The 19,106-nt window shown below is 51.9% G+C and overlaps 9 protein-coding genes across 9 annotated transcripts; 5 read left to right on the forward strand and 4 right to left on the reverse strand.

Moving 5' to 3' along the window:
* Positions 1-203: 203 nt before the first annotated feature.
* On the forward strand, positions 204-2,113 carry HD553DRAFT_304713 (CobW/HypB/UreG, nucleotide-binding domain-containing protein). Its single transcript, XM_046179052.1, has 10 exons — positions 204-326; positions 368-372; positions 488-576; positions 644-711; positions 746-748; positions 844-888; positions 950-986; positions 1,056-1,191; positions 1,260-1,737; positions 1,799-2,113. Exons 1-10 carry the CDS (start codon positions 254-256, stop codon positions 2,017-2,019), a joined length of 1,155 nt encoding a protein of 384 aa, XP_046039794.1. The 5' UTR covers positions 204-253; the 3' UTR covers positions 2,020-2,113.
* Positions 2,114-2,247: 134 nt separating this feature from the next.
* HD553DRAFT_304720 (uncharacterized protein) lies at positions 2,248-3,636 on the forward strand. Its single transcript, XM_046179053.1, has 6 exons — positions 2,248-2,599; positions 2,669-2,805; positions 2,869-2,970; positions 3,052-3,071; positions 3,128-3,259; positions 3,334-3,636. Exons 1-6 carry the CDS (start codon positions 2,458-2,460, stop codon positions 3,461-3,463), a joined length of 663 nt encoding a protein of 220 aa, XP_046039795.1. The 5' UTR covers positions 2,248-2,457; the 3' UTR covers positions 3,464-3,636.
* A 311-nt stretch (positions 3,637-3,947) lies between these two features.
* On the forward strand, positions 3,948-8,607 carry HD553DRAFT_102629 (uncharacterized protein). The gene is made up of 22 exons (XM_046176380.1): positions 3,948-4,218; positions 4,284-4,343; positions 4,399-4,547; positions 4,606-4,612; positions 4,680-4,710; positions 4,764-4,858; positions 4,918-4,991; positions 5,043-5,077; positions 5,136-5,314; positions 5,383-5,426; positions 5,479-5,684; positions 5,749-5,894; positions 5,957-6,086; positions 6,153-6,325; positions 6,382-6,712; positions 6,776-6,963; positions 7,018-7,350; positions 7,411-7,723; positions 7,796-7,995; positions 8,062-8,082; positions 8,142-8,257; positions 8,322-8,607. Exons 1-22 carry the CDS (start codon positions 4,105-4,107, stop codon positions 8,500-8,502), a joined length of 3,126 nt encoding a protein of 1,041 aa, XP_046039796.1. The 5' UTR covers positions 3,948-4,104; the 3' UTR covers positions 8,503-8,607.
* Positions 8,608-8,797: 190 nt separating this feature from the next.
* Positions 8,798-9,592, reverse strand: HD553DRAFT_255701 (5-formyltetrahydrofolate cyclo-ligase; the record flags this gene model as incomplete). Its single annotated transcript, XM_046177352.1, has 5 exons — positions 8,798-8,842; positions 8,905-8,978; positions 9,035-9,209; positions 9,295-9,443; positions 9,502-9,592. Coding segments are annotated over 5 exons (534 nt in total), but the record flags the coding sequence as incomplete, so codon positions are not given.
* A 249-nt stretch (positions 9,593-9,841) lies between these two features.
* HD553DRAFT_280308 (uncharacterized protein) lies at positions 9,842-10,490 on the forward strand. Its single transcript, XM_046178101.1, has 2 exons — positions 9,842-10,183; positions 10,254-10,490. Exons 1-2 carry the CDS (start codon positions 9,913-9,915, stop codon positions 10,307-10,309), a joined length of 327 nt encoding a protein of 108 aa, XP_046039798.1. The 5' UTR covers positions 9,842-9,912; the 3' UTR covers positions 10,310-10,490.
* On the reverse strand, positions 10,269-13,052 carry HD553DRAFT_360759 (uncharacterized protein; the record flags this gene model as incomplete). Its single annotated transcript, XM_046183962.1, has 2 exons — positions 10,269-11,381; positions 11,441-13,052. The coding sequence occupies 2 exons, from the start codon at positions 13,050-13,052 to the stop codon at positions 10,444-10,446; spliced, it is 2,550 nt and encodes an 849-aa protein (XP_046039799.1). The 3' UTR covers positions 10,269-10,443.
* A 640-nt stretch (positions 13,053-13,692) lies between these two features.
* HD553DRAFT_304731 (3-oxo-5-alpha-steroid 4-dehydrogenase-domain-containing protein) lies at positions 13,693-15,293 on the forward strand. The gene is made up of 7 exons (XM_046179054.1): positions 13,693-13,938; positions 14,008-14,190; positions 14,252-14,385; positions 14,457-14,564; positions 14,641-14,776; positions 14,848-15,022; positions 15,088-15,293. The coding sequence occupies exons 1-7, from the start codon at positions 13,816-13,818 to the stop codon at positions 15,213-15,215; spliced, it is 987 nt and encodes a 328-aa protein (XP_046039800.1). The 5' UTR covers positions 13,693-13,815; the 3' UTR covers positions 15,216-15,293.
* On the reverse strand, positions 15,234-16,621 carry HD553DRAFT_102710 (uncharacterized protein). The gene is made up of 6 exons (XM_046176381.1): positions 16,267-16,621; positions 16,144-16,210; positions 15,929-16,081; positions 15,545-15,860; positions 15,334-15,486; positions 15,234-15,274 (listed from the first exon to the last, which is right to left on the reverse strand). The coding sequence occupies exons 1-5, from the start codon at positions 16,516-16,518 to the stop codon at positions 15,447-15,449; spliced, it is 828 nt and encodes a 275-aa protein (XP_046039801.1). The 5' UTR covers positions 16,519-16,621; the 3' UTR covers positions 15,234-15,274; positions 15,334-15,446.
* A 907-nt stretch (positions 16,622-17,528) lies between these two features.
* Positions 17,529-19,104, reverse strand: HD553DRAFT_267555 (uncharacterized protein; the record flags this gene model as incomplete). The annotated part of the gene is made up of 6 exons (XM_046177531.1): positions 17,529-17,942; positions 18,009-18,177; positions 18,238-18,407; positions 18,470-18,597; positions 18,660-18,805; positions 18,872-19,104. The coding sequence occupies 6 exons, from the start codon at positions 19,102-19,104 to the stop codon at positions 17,529-17,531; spliced, it is 1,260 nt and encodes a 419-aa protein (XP_046039802.1).
* Positions 19,105-19,106: the final 2 nt, after the last annotated feature.

The raw sequence follows: 19,106 nt of genomic DNA on the forward strand, positions 1-19,106 counted from the left end.
GAGGATTAGATCGACAAAGGGCACAGGGGTGAAGTCCTTTCGATGCCAAGCTGCAAGCTCCCCCTTCGCCGCGTCAGATCGATTCGAACGCTTTCTCACGCGTCGAGATGCGCAACCTTAGCAAGGGTGGAGGCCCCGATGTAGAGGTGAGGTAATTAGTTCGGCATTTCTAACAACGTTCAGCTCGGTAAGTCCATGTTGCACGTTGTAGGTAGCTGGCACATCGGACTAGAACCGTACCCAACGATTCAACATGACAGACACTAGCGGAGATCGTATTGCCCTAGCAGATGCGATCTCAGTGACGTGCTTTACCGGGTTCCTGGTACGCTCAATTGTGCCCTTGACTTAGATGTCTCCGGCGGGCGAGCTGATGTCTTGCGTACTTTGCTTTCTTGTTGGTCAGGGAGCTGTAAGTCGTTCTTGTTGCGCTTCAGATGTACCGATCGTGGGACTGATATCTTGACTCTGAACTGTGTCGGCACAGGGTAAAACATCAACGATCTTGGGACTGCTTGGCGAGTTACCGAAGGATTACAGGGTAGTGCTGCTTAAGAACGAGTATGGGGATGTCGAGTGAGTCTGTCTGTACTATAAGCTCAAACTGCACATTTCGGGCTGACCGAATCAATCATATGAACAGAGTGGATTCGCTGATAGCCAAAGAGTCCTCTATCGCTGGAGTTAGCGAGATCTTAAACGGCTGTCTGTAAGCCTAAACAAACATATATCGGATCCCGGGGACGTTCAAGAGGTTGACGATCGTCTTGGGTCCACAGGTGTTGTGAGTAGCTCCGGGACAAGATTACACAGTGACACGATTTGATGACATCTCGGCTGCAGGCACACTCGTCGGACAAATTCAGAATGCTATGCTAGAGATTAAAGGTAGGTCGAGCTGTAACTACCAATTCGTATATTCCAAAGCTGAACCGCATTGAGCACACAGAGAAGATGAATCCTGATCGGATCATCATCGAGAGCAGGTAAGCGGTTTGCGCCCTATGATCGGAATCGTCGTGCTTCATGCTAAAGATACGTGTTCAATCGGCTAGCGGATCTGCCTTCCCGGCAACGCTGGCAATCAAGGTCCGAGAGCTGGCCCCTCAAGGCTTCAAGCTAGATTCGGTAGCTACTGTCATCGATTGCGTCAATTTCAAGGGTTACGAAGATTCAAGTCCCACTGCCAAGGTCAATATACGAGGCTGAAGGGGGATGGTAGAATAGAACCGGCTGACATCACGCACCCTAAACCACAGATTCAAGCCAAATACACCGACTGCCTCTTGTTGAACAAGTACGACCTGGTTTCGGAACGGGAGCTTGACTCCGTTTTGGACCATCTTTACGAACTCAATGACGAGACACCCATGATCCGAGTATCAAAATCAACACCGCTCAAACCCGAGCTAGTCTTCGGGCTGGACACCAAGCTCTTTGAGAGAGGAAGCGACGAGACAGCGGATTGGGACATGTTGGGGGCAGATGGCAAGAAGGAATCACACATGAATGAGATCGAGACGAGAAGTGTATGGAAAGGCGGAGTTCAGCCAGGGAAGGGCAAGAAGCGGCTTGCTGCGGGGGACGGTCACGCTCACGAGCATGACAAAGGACAAAAATGCGACTGCGATGGGACGATGGATGCTCCCGAGCGGGCAGGAGAGGGCGAAGAGGTGCCCGTTGATTTGCAAGTACTGGAAGCTGGGCTCAAGAAGCTTCCTTTCGAGGTTTACCGGGGTAAGCTGTTTGCCAAAAAGGTCAAGACATTCGTCATGCTCAAAGATCGCTTGATTGATAGTCAAAGGGTTCCTGCGGCTGCGGGATCAGGAAGATTCAGCAATACACGTCTACGCGCTGAATTGGGCTTTCGGTCGGTTCGAGTTGACCCTCCTAAAGAGCCTCGATACGCTGGAGGATTTGAAAGGAGTCAGCTTGCGGTTGACCATGATGGGTGCCCGAGGAGAGGTTATGGTACGGGCGAGAAAACTCGCAGAGATCCTGGGAGCACAATGCGCATGATAGCATGATGTAGCATAGATGAGCGTTCTGCCGATTGTCATTAGAAGTACGAGACCAGATACATAGTAGATGCGGCACAGCGGATGTTCCTGGCCTCACTAGCAACAAAGCCGCGCTTCCGCAGCGAGGCCTTGTCGGGCAACCCCGGAATCCGGTCTCGCGTTAGAGCGACACATTTCCCCTTTCTTTCTTTGAACGACCCATCATTTTCGTTTGATCAATCGATGCCTCGACGTTGAGGGTGACACTGCTACCTCAAGGTTCCGATCCAAGATCGCGCTATTCTCTGATACTATCATGCTTGATTAGGCTAGGATTCCTCCATTCGAGCTAGCAGACAGGAGGTCCGCAAGCTCTACAGTCAGACTCGGACGTACTTCCCTTCGTGATCAAACCCTTTTTACCTGGAACGCAAATAACGTTGGAATACTTCCCGCCATGAACAAGTTAAAACTCGTCTGGTGGCTTCTCAACCTCTGCCTACTTGCTGCCGGCGTCGTTGCCATCGGCTATGCTGCAGTCGTATCCAAGGGTGAAGACTTGTTGATCTCGATGGCCGTGACGAAGCACGATGAGAAAAGTCGGTCGACCCAGAAGCAGTTGCACCAGCTGTTTGACATTGACACTATCAACCCGTTCTACTCGACAGTCGGAACCTTCACTGGAGCATGCTTGCTGGCAAGCTTTCTCCTGTCGATCGTTGCAATCACAAGGCCCGTCTACCGGAACAAACTCCTGATCGCTTTCAACTGGACGCTGGTCGTCAATATGTGCGTGGCTACCGCCGTGAGTGAAGCCGATCTTGATCTCTTATCCCAATGCTGAGCGAGCCCATATTGCCATGTCCAGGTCGGCACCAGTATCTGGTTCGTGTCGTTGCGACAGCGAAATCATTTTGCCAAGGTTTGGGTGAAGCAGTCCCCGAATGAACAGGCCCATCTACAGAACAAGGTGAGTATCGATCGCTCTCAAAAGGTACCCTGTACTTGCGACCAATGCTAACCGTACCTGGTTCATTGTCACGAAATTCAGTTCTCATGCTGTGGCTACTAGTAAGCATCTACTCAAAGGTTGTTGCGGCGTGGGCTCAACATCCTCATCGCCCTAGCAACGCTACAACGGAAGGTCTGTTCATGACAGCCCTCGGCTTCTGCGCCGATACCGAATTTGCCGAGGCACAAAGGGGATGTATCGACGAGATAACGACTCGAACGGATTATACTCTGGAGAACGTTTTCACGTATGTCGTCACGTACAATTGAGGAGGAAGTCTCGTAGGATGCTGATGCAGTTTGTTCATGTTTCTCTTCATAGTTCCATCTACGGGTTTGTCGGCATTGTGGGAGCTCTCTTTCTGGCCACTGTTTGCGTTATCAACGAGAGGAAGCTCGAAGTCCGTTTCGCGAAGATCGATGCCAAACGTGGCGGCAGCGGATTTGTGTGAACGCTGGACGTATTAGCTCATCTATGATCCATGATATACCTCATGCATTACTTTCTATACGTGGAAGGTCAGGCAACAGCGAGCTTGGGGCGTCAGGACTGCTGGCTCGATTCAGGTTGCAAGCATAGTTTGCGAGCGGGAGCTTATGGATGAAAGGGTTGTTTAGCTTCTTGGACAGCAACGGCCTGCCTGGTAAGGGCAGCCCGAGGTTGTGTAGAAAGCTCTGCCTTCTGTTTCTATTGGCCTCAACACTCACTGTACACTCGTCACTGACGGTGTCACGATCCTCGCAAGAGCCAACTAAAAGGCAGATACATGTCAGGCTGCCTTGCTCTCGGAAGCCCGAAGTGAAACATCCTTTGGCTCGCCTCTTGCTTCCGCACCGAGCCAGGAAATGATGAACAGATCGAGCAGATCGCAATCGGCTAGCGGCTAGACTGACTACTTATTTATCGTGGATTCATGTATTGTACGCTTTAATTACCCCGTCCATTTGGCCCCTGGTCGAAAGCTCTCGATAGGTTCACTGACTTCCCGGTCGAGAATCTCAATTGCGACAAGTATCTCCGTAACAATCACGAGTCACCTGCGTTCATCTCCAAAAAATCGATATCGGGGTTCGCCTTCGGAATATAGCAGAGATGATACCCGTTCCACAGCACAAGTCGTACAAGTTCTATCTCAAAGACTATTCACTGGAGACCGGACGAGACCTGAAGTGTCAGAGATTGGCGGAGGCCATCAAGTCGGTGCTGGTGCGTATGACAGTATCACGATCTCAAAGCGTCGCTGACCTCTCAGCGTGCTGTGATCACTTCAGGACGTGGACCAACAGTCACGGTTTGATGGCGCTCAGCAAATCATCAACTATCTTAGCGACGTAAGGGTATTATGACATCACTCCGAAATGCCTTCTTATGCCGACACGTCCACAGAACTTGCACACTCCCGACTTCCCGGCTACAGCCAGCCTGTTGCTGAAACTGCTCAGTGACACCGTCCATAGTTTAGCCATCTCAATGAAAGGAGGTCTCTCGAATGAAGAACAAAAATGGGCGACTGTCGTGGAGGGAATTCTAGAATGGTGAGTTGAGGTGCCGGTCACCGGGAACGTGATGTTAACGGCGGTCGATCACTCGCAGGTTTACCGTAAGTCAAGCGGTACGACATATGATCATTCAAAGCCATTGATGCTACACTGTTGAGATACGGACAGGCAAAGATCATGAACAGTAGCGATAGCTCAGGTCAGTGCTCTACATCTGTTCGTAGCAGGATATGCGACTGATACTTGATGCAGAGGCTTCTGGGATCGCTTTGGATGTGGCTCCACAAGCGATAGAGCTCTTGGAGTCCGAGCCTGCTTTCGAGAAGGCTCCTGGTACGATCATGGCGGTCAGTGCTTCGTACCATCCTGAAAGCTATCCGCTAGGGCTAATGTATTCGAAGCTTAGGCAATCCATCTGGTTTATACGATTATCAAGAAAGCTTCCAGTTTCCAACCACGAGTCCTAAAAGATGTGCACATGTGAGTCTGTTTCATGTAGCCGTCATACTCGTTATTGACCTCATGATATAGTCGAGCTTTAGGGGACCATTTCTACCGGTGCGAAGGTGAGCTCAAAGAGTACGAATCGCTGCAGCATCGCGAGCTGAAGATGGTCCTTTACAGACCCAATCAGTCGCTTTCAGGCCTTAGCTCTCTTCGCTACGATCATGCAGACCCGCAACAAGGGCACCATCCAATCGGACTTCAAAACATTCGCAAAGTCGACTCTAGAAAATGGCGGATCGATGAATCACCTGCAAAAAGCTCTGTCGGAGTACACCAAATCAAGGGTCTTTCAAGAGGTCAGTCTCAGGGCAATTTGGGAATATTGTTCGAGGCTGTTCACGAAACGGATATAACGCTTGTCTAGCCTATGCTTGTGAACTGTATGAATCAGTTCTCTGGGCTCTACAAGTAAGTCCTTTGCTACCATTGGATGCGACTCGAAGGTTGACATCAACAACAGATCTCAAGCGTATATCGTTGAAATGATACAATGCAGGGGAAAGAAGTTACTGGGCGGTTCTTCGATCGTGGTGTTTGTGCAGGAAGACAGCCTTCATTGGGGTGGAGAGGACCTAGGGATACTGATGAAGCAGAAAGATGAAGACGAATCCACATCCTACGCAAAGAACACTTGGGGCATTCCGGCTTTGAATGTCGCTCAAAGCGGTAAGTGCGTTGTCAGAACCTGATTCATCGCGATGCTCATCGGTAAAAAAATCCTGAACAACAGGGAATACTTTGATACTCAGCGCAGGAAGCGGCAGACTTGATTCTTATCCCCCTGAGAAGCGACTTCCCGGCCCGGTCAGGTTGCAGATGCGACCACGAGATCTGGACTCCTTGAAGGAAGAGCTCCTGTCGAGGAATGCCGCTTTGGTACGTATAAGGGCCGACTAATGTACCCGCCGGACATTTGCGAATTCACCACGGTATAGCAGGCAAGCCCCGCAGATCTCGTCAAGCAGAAGGTTTCGGCCGGTAAGGAAGCCGCCAACCTGACCCGGAAAGTCCAGCAAGATATCACTGTGCACAGCGAGAAACGACGCGAATCGAACACAGATCAACAGAGTCAGTATAGCGAGGGGGCCCCGGCCTCGCGGTCTGGATGGCTGAGACCCAAGTTGCCTGTCGCAGACCAGAGCGTATCAGCTCCTTCGAAAGCGGCTACTCTTCCCGCTGGAATGCAATCGAAGATCGTCGAAGCAGGGATCGAAGACGAGAGTCTTCAAGAGTCTGCCGGACCAGCTCCCAGCCGACAACCCACCCGGCAGCCGCGTACTCGACCTCAACCCCCGGACCCGAAGAAGGTAGGATCTTTCAGAATCTTAGGTAAAAACAACTCCGACTCACCGCCGTGTTCCAGGTTTCCCGCGCACATCAAGCAACAGCCGACCCTCCACAGAACAAACCATCTCGAGTAACGAGGGCATCTAAGAACTCGACCCAGGTTGGGGAGGTACAAGCAGAGTCCCATCCCGTGGCGAAGTCTATCGAAGGGGATCAAGTGGTCAGGATCGCCGCGACACCCACACAGCATGAGGCATTACCAAGACACGACCCGGAGCCTTCCGATCTGGAGCGGCAGGAATCTCCCATTGAAGAGTTTCCAGATTCTCCGGTCGTCAGCGAGAACCGTAATCGAGTCAAATCGCTAGAGCCTGAACTGGCGGCTAAAAGGCAACCGGTCAAGACTTGTGAGTGACTTCTCTCATTACCTCTCAAGTGCAGCAACCTGACTTAAAATTGCCGCCTTTCAGACGGCAAGTCCCCGCGAGGTCCCAAGAATGTCGTGACGCCCGTACGGATAACTCCCAGTAGACAAAGTCGCAAGACGATCGACGAACAGGTGGAAAATATCTCGGGAGTAACAAAGAGAAAGGCCTTCACTGCATCGAAGACGACCGATAGACCCGATGAGCCTCGAGCACAACCGACGAGATTGCAGGTAAATAGCTTCTCACGGCCTATAATGTACCCGAGGCTGACATGGTCCACCTAGATGCAAGAGGCGTTCCAGGCGCAAGCTGGACCAAGCAGTACCCCGAAGGTGAACGTGAAGCAAAAACCACAACCTCGACTTTCCCCAGATGCGCCAGAAGTCGAGCCCTCCGTGCTCGATCGGCTCGAAGATAGGGAATCGCCAGCCAGGGAATCTGAAGAGGAACAGATCGATTCTAGTCAGGAGAATGACAATTTTGGCGGGCTTGACGACGTCTTTACGGATCACAATACTGTAGCGACAGCGAAGCGCGTTCCCTCTCAAGCCATAGCGGCGCCAAAGCCTCAAACAGTCGCGACGGCAGTTCCTTCCGAAAAGCCGGTCGTTGAAAAGGTAGGTTTCTGGCGGCATCTTTCTTCAGTGAGCGTCACTCACGAGTATACAATTCAATAGAAGAAGCCTACCGCCCACCCTGTAGCTCCTCTACCATCAAGTTCCTCATCGACTACCACGCAGCGAGTAATCAGGCGCGCCATCCCCAATCATCCGCCTCCGACTGGCTTGACGGAGCCCGAAACACCTACCAGAAGTCAGAGGACTTCTGGCAAAGTCACGTCGCTTAGTCGGCTTGTCGCAGAACGAACAACCAGACAGCGTCCGGAGATCCACAAGAAACCCTCGATCAAGCCAGCGGCTGCCGACGAAAGCGATGATGACGAACCAGCGGTAGAATCTCTGAATCAACAATTCATCCTTGCAGATATCGGTGGGTAATGATCCTTCTAGCCTTCTTGTCTTGTCGTTGCCGGTGGCAGATCTGACTTTGTACGTCGAGCAGAACGAGACAGAGAGAAGGAGAAGGAGAAGCGCAGGAGGTCTATCCAGGAGATGTCGCAAGATAGTCCTTGTCAGGACCAAGCGGCTAGATCTGATGACGAGGCAACGCTGATCGGACCTGCCAAGAAGAAACAAAAGCTAACGGGGGGGTTGCAGCCTTTCCTGGTCGATGAGAATAATGCAATGGGTACTGTCAGGAAGGTCAGTGCTCCATGTGTGCGCCTCATGTAATACTTCGTTGACACGTCATGCCTCTGACTTTTGTAGTTGATGGACAAGATCAATCAGGTAGGCTTCGCCAATAGCGTGGCTGTAACGGGTCGCTCATCAGAAAATACTTGGGACAGACCGTGTGGGATGACTTTGCCGCTCAGTCCGCAGAGGCTCCTATCCAAGCGAAGCAATGCCAGAAAGAGTTGATCGCCGAAACGGACAAGACGCTCGTCGATTACACTAAACAATGGTACGTCTGTTCAGGCGTCTTGGTCTGGAATCATCATTGACACCGACTCATGAATGCGAAACAGCCTGGAGATTTACGGTATCTGGTACGAAGAGAACGAGTTTCGGAAGGCCCAGGAGAACGATCTGTTACAAAGATTGGACACGTCGCGCGCCACCGCTGTCGAATCTCTCAAACAAGCACAAAACAAGATCGCGGCCTTGACTACCGGCAAGACCACATTGCGCAAGACCCTTTTCGCTTAGCGAATCATACGGTATATGTTTCGTCGCATGATTTTCTTTTTCAATATGTCTGCGGTTTCTGAACTGCGCCGAGCTGTATTCATACTAGCTCTCGATCACCTCGTCCGGGCAGATCACCATGTCAATTAGTTCATCATTACCTGTCCTAGGAACGCTCTCATTTGCGATCTGCTCGTTCAGCGCAAGAGCAACTATAAGAACAGATTTCTGTTAGTTTGACAGGCTGCAGGTGTACAAGTGAGGGAAACTTACCGAGTACAGGCGGTTTCTCCCCTCTGCTTGCTGCGAAATTCCGATAACGCTGGATGTACCGATCGTAGTACCCCTTGCCGTGCCCAACCTAGACACGAAGCGGCACCGGCAGTCAGAACAATGCATCTGCTGCCTCGCTGTCGAACTTACTCTGCCACAGCCGCGATCGAAAGCGACTCCCGGCACAAGAATCATATCGAGTGGCTCCGCTCCGACATCTTCCGCTGCGGTTTCTTACGTTTAGCCGACTAACTGATATCATGTGATTATCTAATCGTACCGTCTTGACGTCGAACTTCTTCCATCCCCTCCTGCCTATCAAGCCGAACGCGACCAGCATCCGGAATACCCCACTTGTCACGGGGACATCCTTCGAAGTCCTGGCGAGTATACAGTCTCAACATCCGCATGTCGTTTTCCGGAGCGGGAGGAGTATGTCTGTCTGCTCCACTTGGCTTGGGCATGGAAGAGGGTATAACAGGAACATAAAGAGGGATGTCTGCAGACGGAAGCGATAATCAGCTTCCAGACTGTTGCAACTCGGTTCGCGAGATACTTGCTGGCAGAGAGGATGTCTTCAACAATGCCAGACGTCGACAACTCTCCATTCTCCATTGATAGGTAGCAGGAAACTCCTCGGATATTCTTCAACAAGCCTTTCTTATGAATCATCTCCCGAACAGCCTGGGCTACAGATTCCCGTTGTCAGCCAGAAGTGGCTGCTTAGAGCAACCTTAGTAGATTCACATTGTCGCTGGACCTGAGCTTGATCCAGCTGTTTCAGCGTCGCCGTCGTAGCCTTCCGCAGAGCCTTTTTGAGGGAAAATACCGATTCCATATCGTTTGTACTCATCGGTAGCTATGGGTCCGGCACGTTAGCGTTGGCCAAGTAGATTGCAGCTACGTACACACTGCAGGGAGGTGCATAGATGCATGACAATCACAGTGACAGTTGAGCCGAATGAATGACGCTCAGAGTTCTCGAATTTGCTTCCGCGAAGGCCGATGACCCCCCCTCAGCAAGAGATCATGCTCAAAGCTAACCTTGATCTGAACCCTCATACTATCACTCAGGTATACATCAAGTCAGCTTCGCAAGAATTCAACTCTCCACAATATAGCTCAAGGCTTCGGTAAACACGAATCCGCTTCCCAGCCATGCCCATCTCCTTTCCGCAATCCGGCGCCGGCCCATCATCTAGACCCTCCAACGAATCGTACCCCTCGTTCCCCTCGAGCCTGCCCAGTTCCGGCTCGGAATCAGGATCGGACAGCTCCAGCGACTACAGCAGCGACGAAGAAGACGAGAGGGAGCGTGCGTTGATTAGGGAGGAATGGGAGGAATCACTTCGCCAAATGCAGATGCTGTTCTCCATCGTGCTGGTTCCGTTCTTTGGAAAATGGATGGGTCGAAGGTGGAGTTACTGGGGTGAGTAATACAACTGCTCTTCTAGCCATACGTACCCAGCTGATCATTCTGCTCCCCTTGCGATCACTAGCCTACGAGAGGTACCATCAAGTGGGGTTGGGGAAGAAGTTCTTGGGACTGGCATAAAAGACGCTGCACTTTTGGTAGCAAGGCCTTATGGCAACACGGCACGGCACGATATTAGGCATCCCGATCACGACAACAGCCAATGAATGGTCCTAGCGGATTCCTTTCCTTCTCCGAATGCAATTTGTATTTGATCATCTACGTGTACGCCTTACATTATCGGATCTAGGACGGACGATCTTCCGCTGTCGGATGTCGTCTATACACCTTTCAAGGGACGATGCAGGCCGAGGCCTAAAGTCTTGCTTGCGGATTTCCTCTATGACTGCATCTCCTTCCTCGAATCTGTGCGCCCTGAGCAGGCCGGAGAGGATGATGAACCATGTGTCGTCGTTTGGTGTGATTCTTCGAGCAAGCATAGCGTCGATGATGGTTCGCCAGAAACCAGATGGGCTGCCACCAACGTTTCCCCCGACCCTCTTCACTGCCTTCTTGACCTGGGCATCCACATTGCTGTTGACGATGGAGCGCAGGATCATATTGTAGGTCACGATATCCATGTCGATCCCATCCCTTTCCATCTGTTTGAGTATCGTGAGGGCTTGCGGAACCATGCCTGCCCGGAAGTATCCGCCGAGCAAAGCGGTATAAGTGACCGTCGATGGGGTCAACTTTGAAAGTCGCATTCGTTTGACGAGCGCGTCCGCTCGAGCCATGTCCTCTCTTGTACCGCTTCTCGCGAGATCGCCTATCAACAGGCCATAGGTGTAGGAGCTAGGTTGCACCCCGTCCGCGTGCATAAGGTCCAGCGTGTCCCTCGCTACCTCTCGTCTACCGCTCTTGAGTAGTCCGTCCACGATGGTGGTATAGGTCACAACATCAGGCTTCAAGCACATGCTGGAGAGTTTTGCCATGAGGGAAGACATCGCCGTGATGTCGTCTGTGGCAACGTAATGCTTCAGCATGATGTTGACCGAGACGATATCGGGATTGTAAGGCGTCTTGGGATCACAGATCGTTTCGAACATTCCAACAGCAATCTCGGCGGCCCCCGAAGCCTTGGGACTGTTCAGGAAAGTGGTCATGAACACGTTGACCATCTCGATAGGCGGGAACGGACCCTTTTGTTCAGCTGTAAAGGCTAGCAATATCAGCTCGTTGACCGATTCGCATCTGGGTTATTCCACTTACAACCTGATTGTTCCATCCACAATCGACGGCACTCTTCATCCTCGGCCAAGTCTTTCCAGCACTGTCTGACTGCGTCGAAATCGCCATGCGCACCCAACCCGACGATCGCTAATTTGTACGCCTCTAGATCCCGTGTCACGCCGTCCTTTTTCATTCGATCCCATGTGTACTTCAATTTGCCCAGCATCGTGTCCCCGCCAGAGATATTCTTTGCCATGGCGGTGTTATACCTCCCGCCATACACGCTCAGAATCGTGTGATAGATGGGCAGCGGTGTTGGAGTCGGGAACAGGGCAAAGACCTCCTCCAGAGCCTTTCCCACTTCTGGTGCTTCCTGTCCGAAAGACTTCGTACGCAACAGGACCTGTAAGAAAACGCATAACGTCTCCAGATTGTCCGGCGACATCGCTGAGCTGTCTTTCTGGGCACGATCCTTAGCGATCTTCCATAGTTCCAAAACGTAATCTAGGTCTGAGCGGGACGCCGCAGCTCGGACGATACGCCGCAGGTGGTCCTGTGACCGCATGTACGCCGAGCTGACCAGTTGCTCCGTATACGCCTGCATTGCTGATACGCCCGCCTCGTCTCCTTTCTCCGTAGACTGGGCAAAGTCATCCGTCGCTGGGATCTTTGACCGATCGATCGCATCGCTCCATATCCGGCTCTCATCCGGGTACACACCCCTGAGGAGTCTTATAAGGCCCAAGTTCAAGGTCTCTGTCGGCAACATAGCTCGAAGTGGTGCTTCTGGCGTTCCGAATTCGTATGAGATCCGGGTCCACAGCGCAAGGAGCTCTTGCATAGGTACGCGGAATCTCTCTTTCAGGGAACCAGCCAACAGTTGGCGAGTCTTCACGTGGATAGTCACACTGCTTTTGATCCCAACACCGTTGACGATAGCCAATTGACGGGCGACATCCCAAAAAGTCTCCTCAATCGATCGGAGGATTTTCTCGGCTGCTTTGACTCCCGCTTCGAATGATGCAGCTCGTTCGGCGATAGCCTGTTTTGTCCACCTCGACAGTAGCTCCTCATAAGCCGATTGAGCGCGCCTAACCAGATTTTCCCTCTCCTTTGCCAATCCCACCGCTGATCCGGCTAGCGTATTGGCGCCGAGTACAGGTTCCTTTTTCTGCAATTTGCCCGCGATATGGAAATCCCGCAAGCTGGAGCGCGACCTTCCTTGCATGTGTGATCCATCGAACGAGTGCACGTAACACCACCTGGCGACCTGTTCCAACCGGACTTCGTTCTCGGCCAACGCTTCTGGACTTGCTTCCCGAATGTACAGCCCGAGCGAGTTGGCCATATGTGGGACATAGGGTCCCATCGTATCCGAGATCTCAGCGAAACGTACTGACAGCTCGAGATTCAGCCGCCTATCCGCTCGGAAGTGTGTCAACTTTCTCTGCTTGGGCTTACCCGATGCAGAGTCGCCGACTCGAGTTTCGCCAGCCGGGTCGTCTGCACCTGTGGTAGCTGGACGTTCCGGCGTGTCGTTGACTTCCGTTTCCTCCACTGCTTCCACCGCCTCGGTATCGATCGAGAATCCATACCGCTCGACATCCCTAGCTACCACCTTTCTTTCAAGCTTTTGGAGCAAGGGAGCCATGATGGAGACCATCTCCAACACCTCTGCCGACGAGAGTCCCACGGCACGAACGGGATCGAGGTTCGCATTCTTCAGGGGCCCAGGTATTAAATGTGTCGGGATAGAGGGAAAGAGGATAGAGTGGATCTTTTTGCGGTCGGCTTCGTGTGTTTCGAAGCCAACGCTGGGGTTTAGGGCTGGTTTGGCGGTCTTGCTTGAGCCAGCTGAGCTGACGGTGTAGCTACGTCTGCAATCTTGAACTGCTGAACCTAGTTCAGGACTAGACGCACACGGAAGCGCATCTCGAGAGGACAGCTGCGATCAGACGACTTAGCTTCGGATCAGTCAGGTGGTCATCTTCGTGGAAGCTTACGGCTGGTTGCCAGAGACGAGCTACTCGTATGGTCGAGTGCAAGTTTCTGCGAGCTAGAAGCTTGGTAGCTAGCTGTCTTCGCATTCCTTCACCGTCTGCTCCTCCTAGCCACTAAATGAGGGCGGGTCGTCCTAATACCTATTGCTCGGACCAGTAATCTCTGGTTGTTCAGGTCCGTAAAGAGTGATGATGATGAAAGTCGAACAAGATGTTGAACTTTGAGAAATGTGTTTCAAAGCAAGGTTCCCCTCTTTGACCAACTTGTCAGGTTGACTGACAACTAGGACGCGCCAACTTGCCCGGGTATATGATGGAATGGAACGGCATATCATTCCTGCTACTTTATAGGCCTACAACCCTTCAGTTACTGTCCATCGATACGGAAGCTCCCGAGTAATCAGCATATTTAGGATGGTCAGCGTATCTGTCAAAGCGCCCGGCAAGCCTGCCACTCAGGTCGACTTTCCTGGAAAGACCGCCGAGCAGGTGACAGTGCTTGATCTCAAAAAGGCCATCCGTGCTAGAGGCATCAAAGTAAGTCTATTCGGTTCCACAACACATTCGCTTGACATATGACTGATAACTGAGACTGCGTGTTTCCAGATCGCCGAACTTCGTCAACGTTTGAGTCTTCCGGATGCTGCAGACCCCAAGGCGAGGCCGGCAGTCTTGTCAGAAGACACGCATTCGCTCGCCAAGTACGGGATCAAGGAATCTGGCAGTGAGGTTAGATGTAAAGATCTCGGTCCGCAGATCGCATGGAGGACGGTTTTCTTGGCGGAATATGTCAGTAAACGATCACGCCGCAATGATGTTCATGAACTGAGATTCTCACGACTTTACGCAGTTCGGACCCATAGTCATCCAGCCGCTGCTCTATCACTTGTCCACCAAAGGCCACACTCTGTACGGCGCTCTGCACAAAGCTGGGCTCTCTTTCCTCGAAGCCACTCCCGCATACGAGCCATCGACGTTGCAAAAGTAGGCGAGCAATTTGGGGCAATCGTGAGGTGGATCGTGATCGCTGATGTGGTGCTGCTCTGCTACTCCAGGACCGTCCTAGCTCTGATCGTATTGCATTACGTCAAGCGTGAATACGAGACCGTCTTTGTCCACAAATTCTCTCACGCCACCATGCCGTTCCGAAATATCTTCAAAAAGTAAGCCGTCGACTCGATTTGTGACGGTATGAGATTCTGCCTAACGTTAAATTGCGCCGCCTTTTCACGAAAACAGCTGCAGCCACTACTGGTTGTTGTGTGGGGTGATGACCGCCGCTTCCTTCTTCCGACCTCAATACGGTGCTGCCGCTGTCAAAGGGACCGTCTTTGACAATCCGATCTGGATCGGAGCTTGGTCTCTGCTCTGGGTCGTGAGTCGCTTCTTGTTGGGACCTCGGCGAATTTGGGTGTGAAGCTGATCCGTACCGGCTCTGGATAATAGTATGGAGAGTTTTCCAACTATTTGACGCACATGAACCTTCGTAGCATCAGGACTCCTCCTGGTCAACCTCGAAACTTCCCCAAGGGATACGGTTTCGATCAAGTCACCTGTGCCAACTACTGGTTCGAGTCCCTCACTTGGATCGCTCTTACCGCCATGACCTGTGATGGAAGCTGTACGTCCGGCCTTGCGCAATGCAGCCGTTACGTCCGAGGCTGATTTAGGCTTGTTTTCCTGTAGTCGCCTTGTTCACGGCGGTCTCTGTCGGGCAAATGCTGCAGTGGGCTTTGAAGAAGCACAAGACTTACCGCAAGGAACACGGGAAGAATTATCCCAAGAGGAACATCATGATCCCCTATATCTGGTAGATGCGGGAGTCACGACAGGATGTGATGTACCGTGTCACTATATGCTATATGTATGCATCCTGTGATAACGGCGATCATTGCCCAATGCTCGTGTCGGCCCCATGCTTCAGAGTCTTACATTCTGCCTCTTATCTTCCGCATAACACTCCTCTTCCGCGTAAATATTGTCTTATTCTCAAGCTCCTGCTCCAAGTCTCTTAGACTGTGATCCAGTCGTCTGCACTTGAACGTTCACATTTGTAACGACAGCACATTGGCTTCCCACACCCCTCTACTCGACACTGGATATTAGTTGTTTGCTCCTTGCTCGGCTCAGCAGGCCCACTTACTTGAGCCCATTCATCCCTATGACCCGTCTACCCTCCGCTACCCATCGTTCAAAATCTCGGACCGTAATCCGACCGGTCCTGAGAACTCCCCGTTCCAGCAGATGTCGTCTCATAACGCCAGACAAGAAGGGAACGGTATCACTCTCTTCCGGTGTCAACCATTCAGGACTTCCGTCGCCGAGCGGGACGTGAACCGCAATATTGGCGAAAGAAGTCTCCGAAACCAGATCGTTCTCCCTGGCCGTGGATCCGGGCTGTTGCCAATGCATTATCGTATCGAACGGTATCGCGATCCCCGCTTGGCGAGCTAGATCTTCTACGCGGCGCGAATGCACACCAAAAGCTGTTAGCCAAGGATATCTGTCATGCACGAAGATCACCTACTGGTTTGTTGCAGCGGTAGCTCGTATATCTCCCGCCTGGTTGTTTTGATCCGATACAAGTCTTCGTACGTCTTGCCTGATGTACAACTCTCCGGGTTGAGCAAGACGTCATAGCGAGCCAGCCCTAGCTGATCAGGGTGAGTCGCAAAAGGAGCTGAAAAGAGACAAACCCTAAGTCGTGAGGAAGATCTCTGCCTTCAAGCACGATGCACTTACGACTTGAAGCAGGTAGTGGGACTGCTTGAAGGTCTAGCTGGCCACCAGTCGAGAGTACCGCTCGAAGCTACAATCCGCTTGTCAGACAAGCAATCAGACGGACGAAATACCATGAACTCGTACCCTATAATCGGCCGGAGACTGTTCTTTCACAAAGTCCTGGATTTGGCTTTTCAAACGCATCCTAAAGGATGAAGACCCTTGCATCGCATTCTCGTAGCTAGCCCAGACCGATTCAAGCCTATCAAGGTGTTCCTCCAGCAATGGAATATTGCAAACCTGGGTCATCGTTACGGCGCATCGCATGGTCGTGAGGAAGCCAAACGAGGGGTCGGAAAGGATATGAAGTGGTATATGCATAGGATGACCTGCCATATGTGTACAACAACGTAAGAACCTCACTGCTACTTAGATTGTAAAGGAATCCTGCTGACTGTACTGGCCATCGGCATCCGAGATATCTCTGATTTCCATCGTCCACCAGACGGGGCGAGACGTCCTCACGATCACCCGCTTGTTATTTGGGTCAAGGTGGTTTGAAGTCGAAATCTGAGTGGAGAAAGCCGTCTGCCAGTCTAAATTCAGGATAGCAAGAATGAGCCAGCAGCCGCGATGTGTGCGTCATGATGCTTCCGCTTACCAAAGTCCCACCTCAACCCTTTCGTTTCGACGTGGCTGGACTCGATGCCTAGGGGCAAAACTCCGCATGTCGGTCCATATCTTTCGTGGTCTACCTCGATGATGTGCTCTCCCTGGACGATTGTAAATACATTTAGCAGATGTGTTTCGTCTGATTCATTTGAGTTCCGCAGGCTTACGACGTCGAGAACCCAGGCGACGCAGTTTTCGCTGATAACCCTGATATCCTTGGTTCCATCTCCTTTCCCGAAATCCTTGTATAGATCTTCCCCTCGACTGTTGCTGACCAGTTCGTCCCCCATAAACACCTTGAAATCACTTCCCTGCCAGGCGGACGTGCTTGCTTCCTCGTCCCTCTCGTTCCGTCTCTTCCCTCCCCTGCGCAATTTCTGCAACAAAGCCAGGACATGGGTGGTCTGGTCGAGACGTCCAGAGAGACCGCCCAAAATGATGATGGTAGCCGCTTCTGTCGCGGTACTCCGGCTATCGATCTCCTCGATGCATTTCTGCAAATCGGTTGTGTATTCGCTCTCGTCGTGCAGAACGACCGTGTTCTAGATGGTTACTTGTTTCGATTAGCATCTGAAATGCGCCCATAGGAATCGGTTGACCTACTCTGCTCTCGTAAAAATTCCGGACGTCGTCTCGCAGGGAGTCCAGGTCTCCCTTGATTGCGTCCGGCAAGAATCTATTGACACAGGACCTTGTCAGCCTCGCCAGGGAAAACATGCGAGTCATCCATACACTCACCGCTCTCGATCGCCCTCGCTGAGTAAATCGTACAACCTGTTTGCTCCTCCATCTGCGCAGATCCGGTAATCGCAATTATCCCAGAGCTTTTCGAAGATATCGCGGCGCGTAATCGGTTGGTTCAGGATGATCAGACTCTGCTTGGAGCGTCCATCCGAAGCTCGTGAAGAGAGGATATCCGCACTGTTCCAGCTGGTCGAGCCGGCGCTCTCGTTCTGAGTCTCATTTGACAGTGAAACCCAGAGCCAATCGCAACCCATCGTCTCGAGGTGTTTCCGTACGCTCTGAGCGAGAATAGAGCCAGCGTCCTCGCGGATGAAGCGGCCAGGCCAGGTCGAGGTAGCTTGACCGAAAGGGACGTCTTTGAGCTTCTTGTAGAGGTAGGCGACGTCGTATGGATTGAGAGGAATCTGACAGACTACTGTGTTCAGCTTTCTACCTGGATCATCACCAGGATAACGGGAAACCAAGCATACCATGTTCGGAACAGAGTACTGGAAGGTAAAACCTTTTTGCGTAGGCTGGACCATGGCTGTATCTGCACAGAAAATGATGCCGTCTTGACGGCATTTAGCTGACGAAGCGTGATCTGGTGAGGGCTCTCTAGATCGATCCCAGTAAAGCACTGCAGACCCCTCAAAATGTCTAGAACGTATAGAGTCAGTCAATCCAGATTTTTGCGATGTCTTTATCGTCTGAACTCACCCTCCGCATCGAAGCGCTTTAAGGTTGGATGTCAACTCGTGATCCTCGTCGTACCAAACGATCTCGCCTTCTTTGACATCCGAAAGGCGTTGATACCACTCCTCGTCTTTACCGCAGACTACGAGAGGTACGGACAGAACCCTAGCCCATGTCAAGGAAGTGGTGTAGAACTGAAGAAAGAGGCTGTTCAGCTTGACAACCGTCCAATTTGGAAAGATACCCGTCGACTCACGTGAGGGTGCGAGATGACGATCGCTTTGAGCGGATTCTTCAAGCCTTTCAGTTCCGAGACGAGATTGTGGGAGAGGAAAGCACAGCAGTCCCAGATGTACGACCCTTCGGCCGTCTCGATCAAGAAGGCTAAGGCAATCGTGAATGATTTAATAACGCAATCAAAGTCGGTGTATTACAGGCGCACTCACGAGTCTGCCCAATTCCGAAGGCGGGTGTCGTCTTGATGTACGAGATCCGGTTGTCCTGGCTGTCCTTGACCAATTCGTTCTTGTGGGCAGAGTCAGCCAGCTTTCTCAGGCAAGACCAAGCTTGACCGTTCGCTGGAACGAACTGCCTGTGGGTATCAAGGTATTCATGAATATCGAACGGTTGCAAGCTGTCAAGTCACAAGGCAGCTCACCTGTCGTCTTCGCAGATAGGACAATCCTCACGAGCAGCGGGATATTGCGTCCCACAAGCCGTGCAGATCGGCAAGTCGGCGTCCTCGTCCCAAGCCGCTCGGCTAGCAGCAGAAGCCGAATCATCTGCGTCGTTCGATTGTCCCGCCGCCGGTTCTGTTCGACCCTGTACCCCAGCCGCAAGAAGAGCCTTGTAGAGCCCGTCTTCCTCGCCGATCTGGTAAGTCAGGGTCATCT

Source organism: Filobasidium floriforme (assembly GCF_021052385.1).
Source record: "Filobasidium floriforme strain CBS 6241 chromosome Unknown HD553scaffold_2, whole genome shotgun sequence".
Taxonomy (NCBI): Eukaryota; Fungi; Basidiomycota; class Tremellomycetes; order Filobasidiales; family Filobasidiaceae; genus Filobasidium; species Filobasidium floriforme.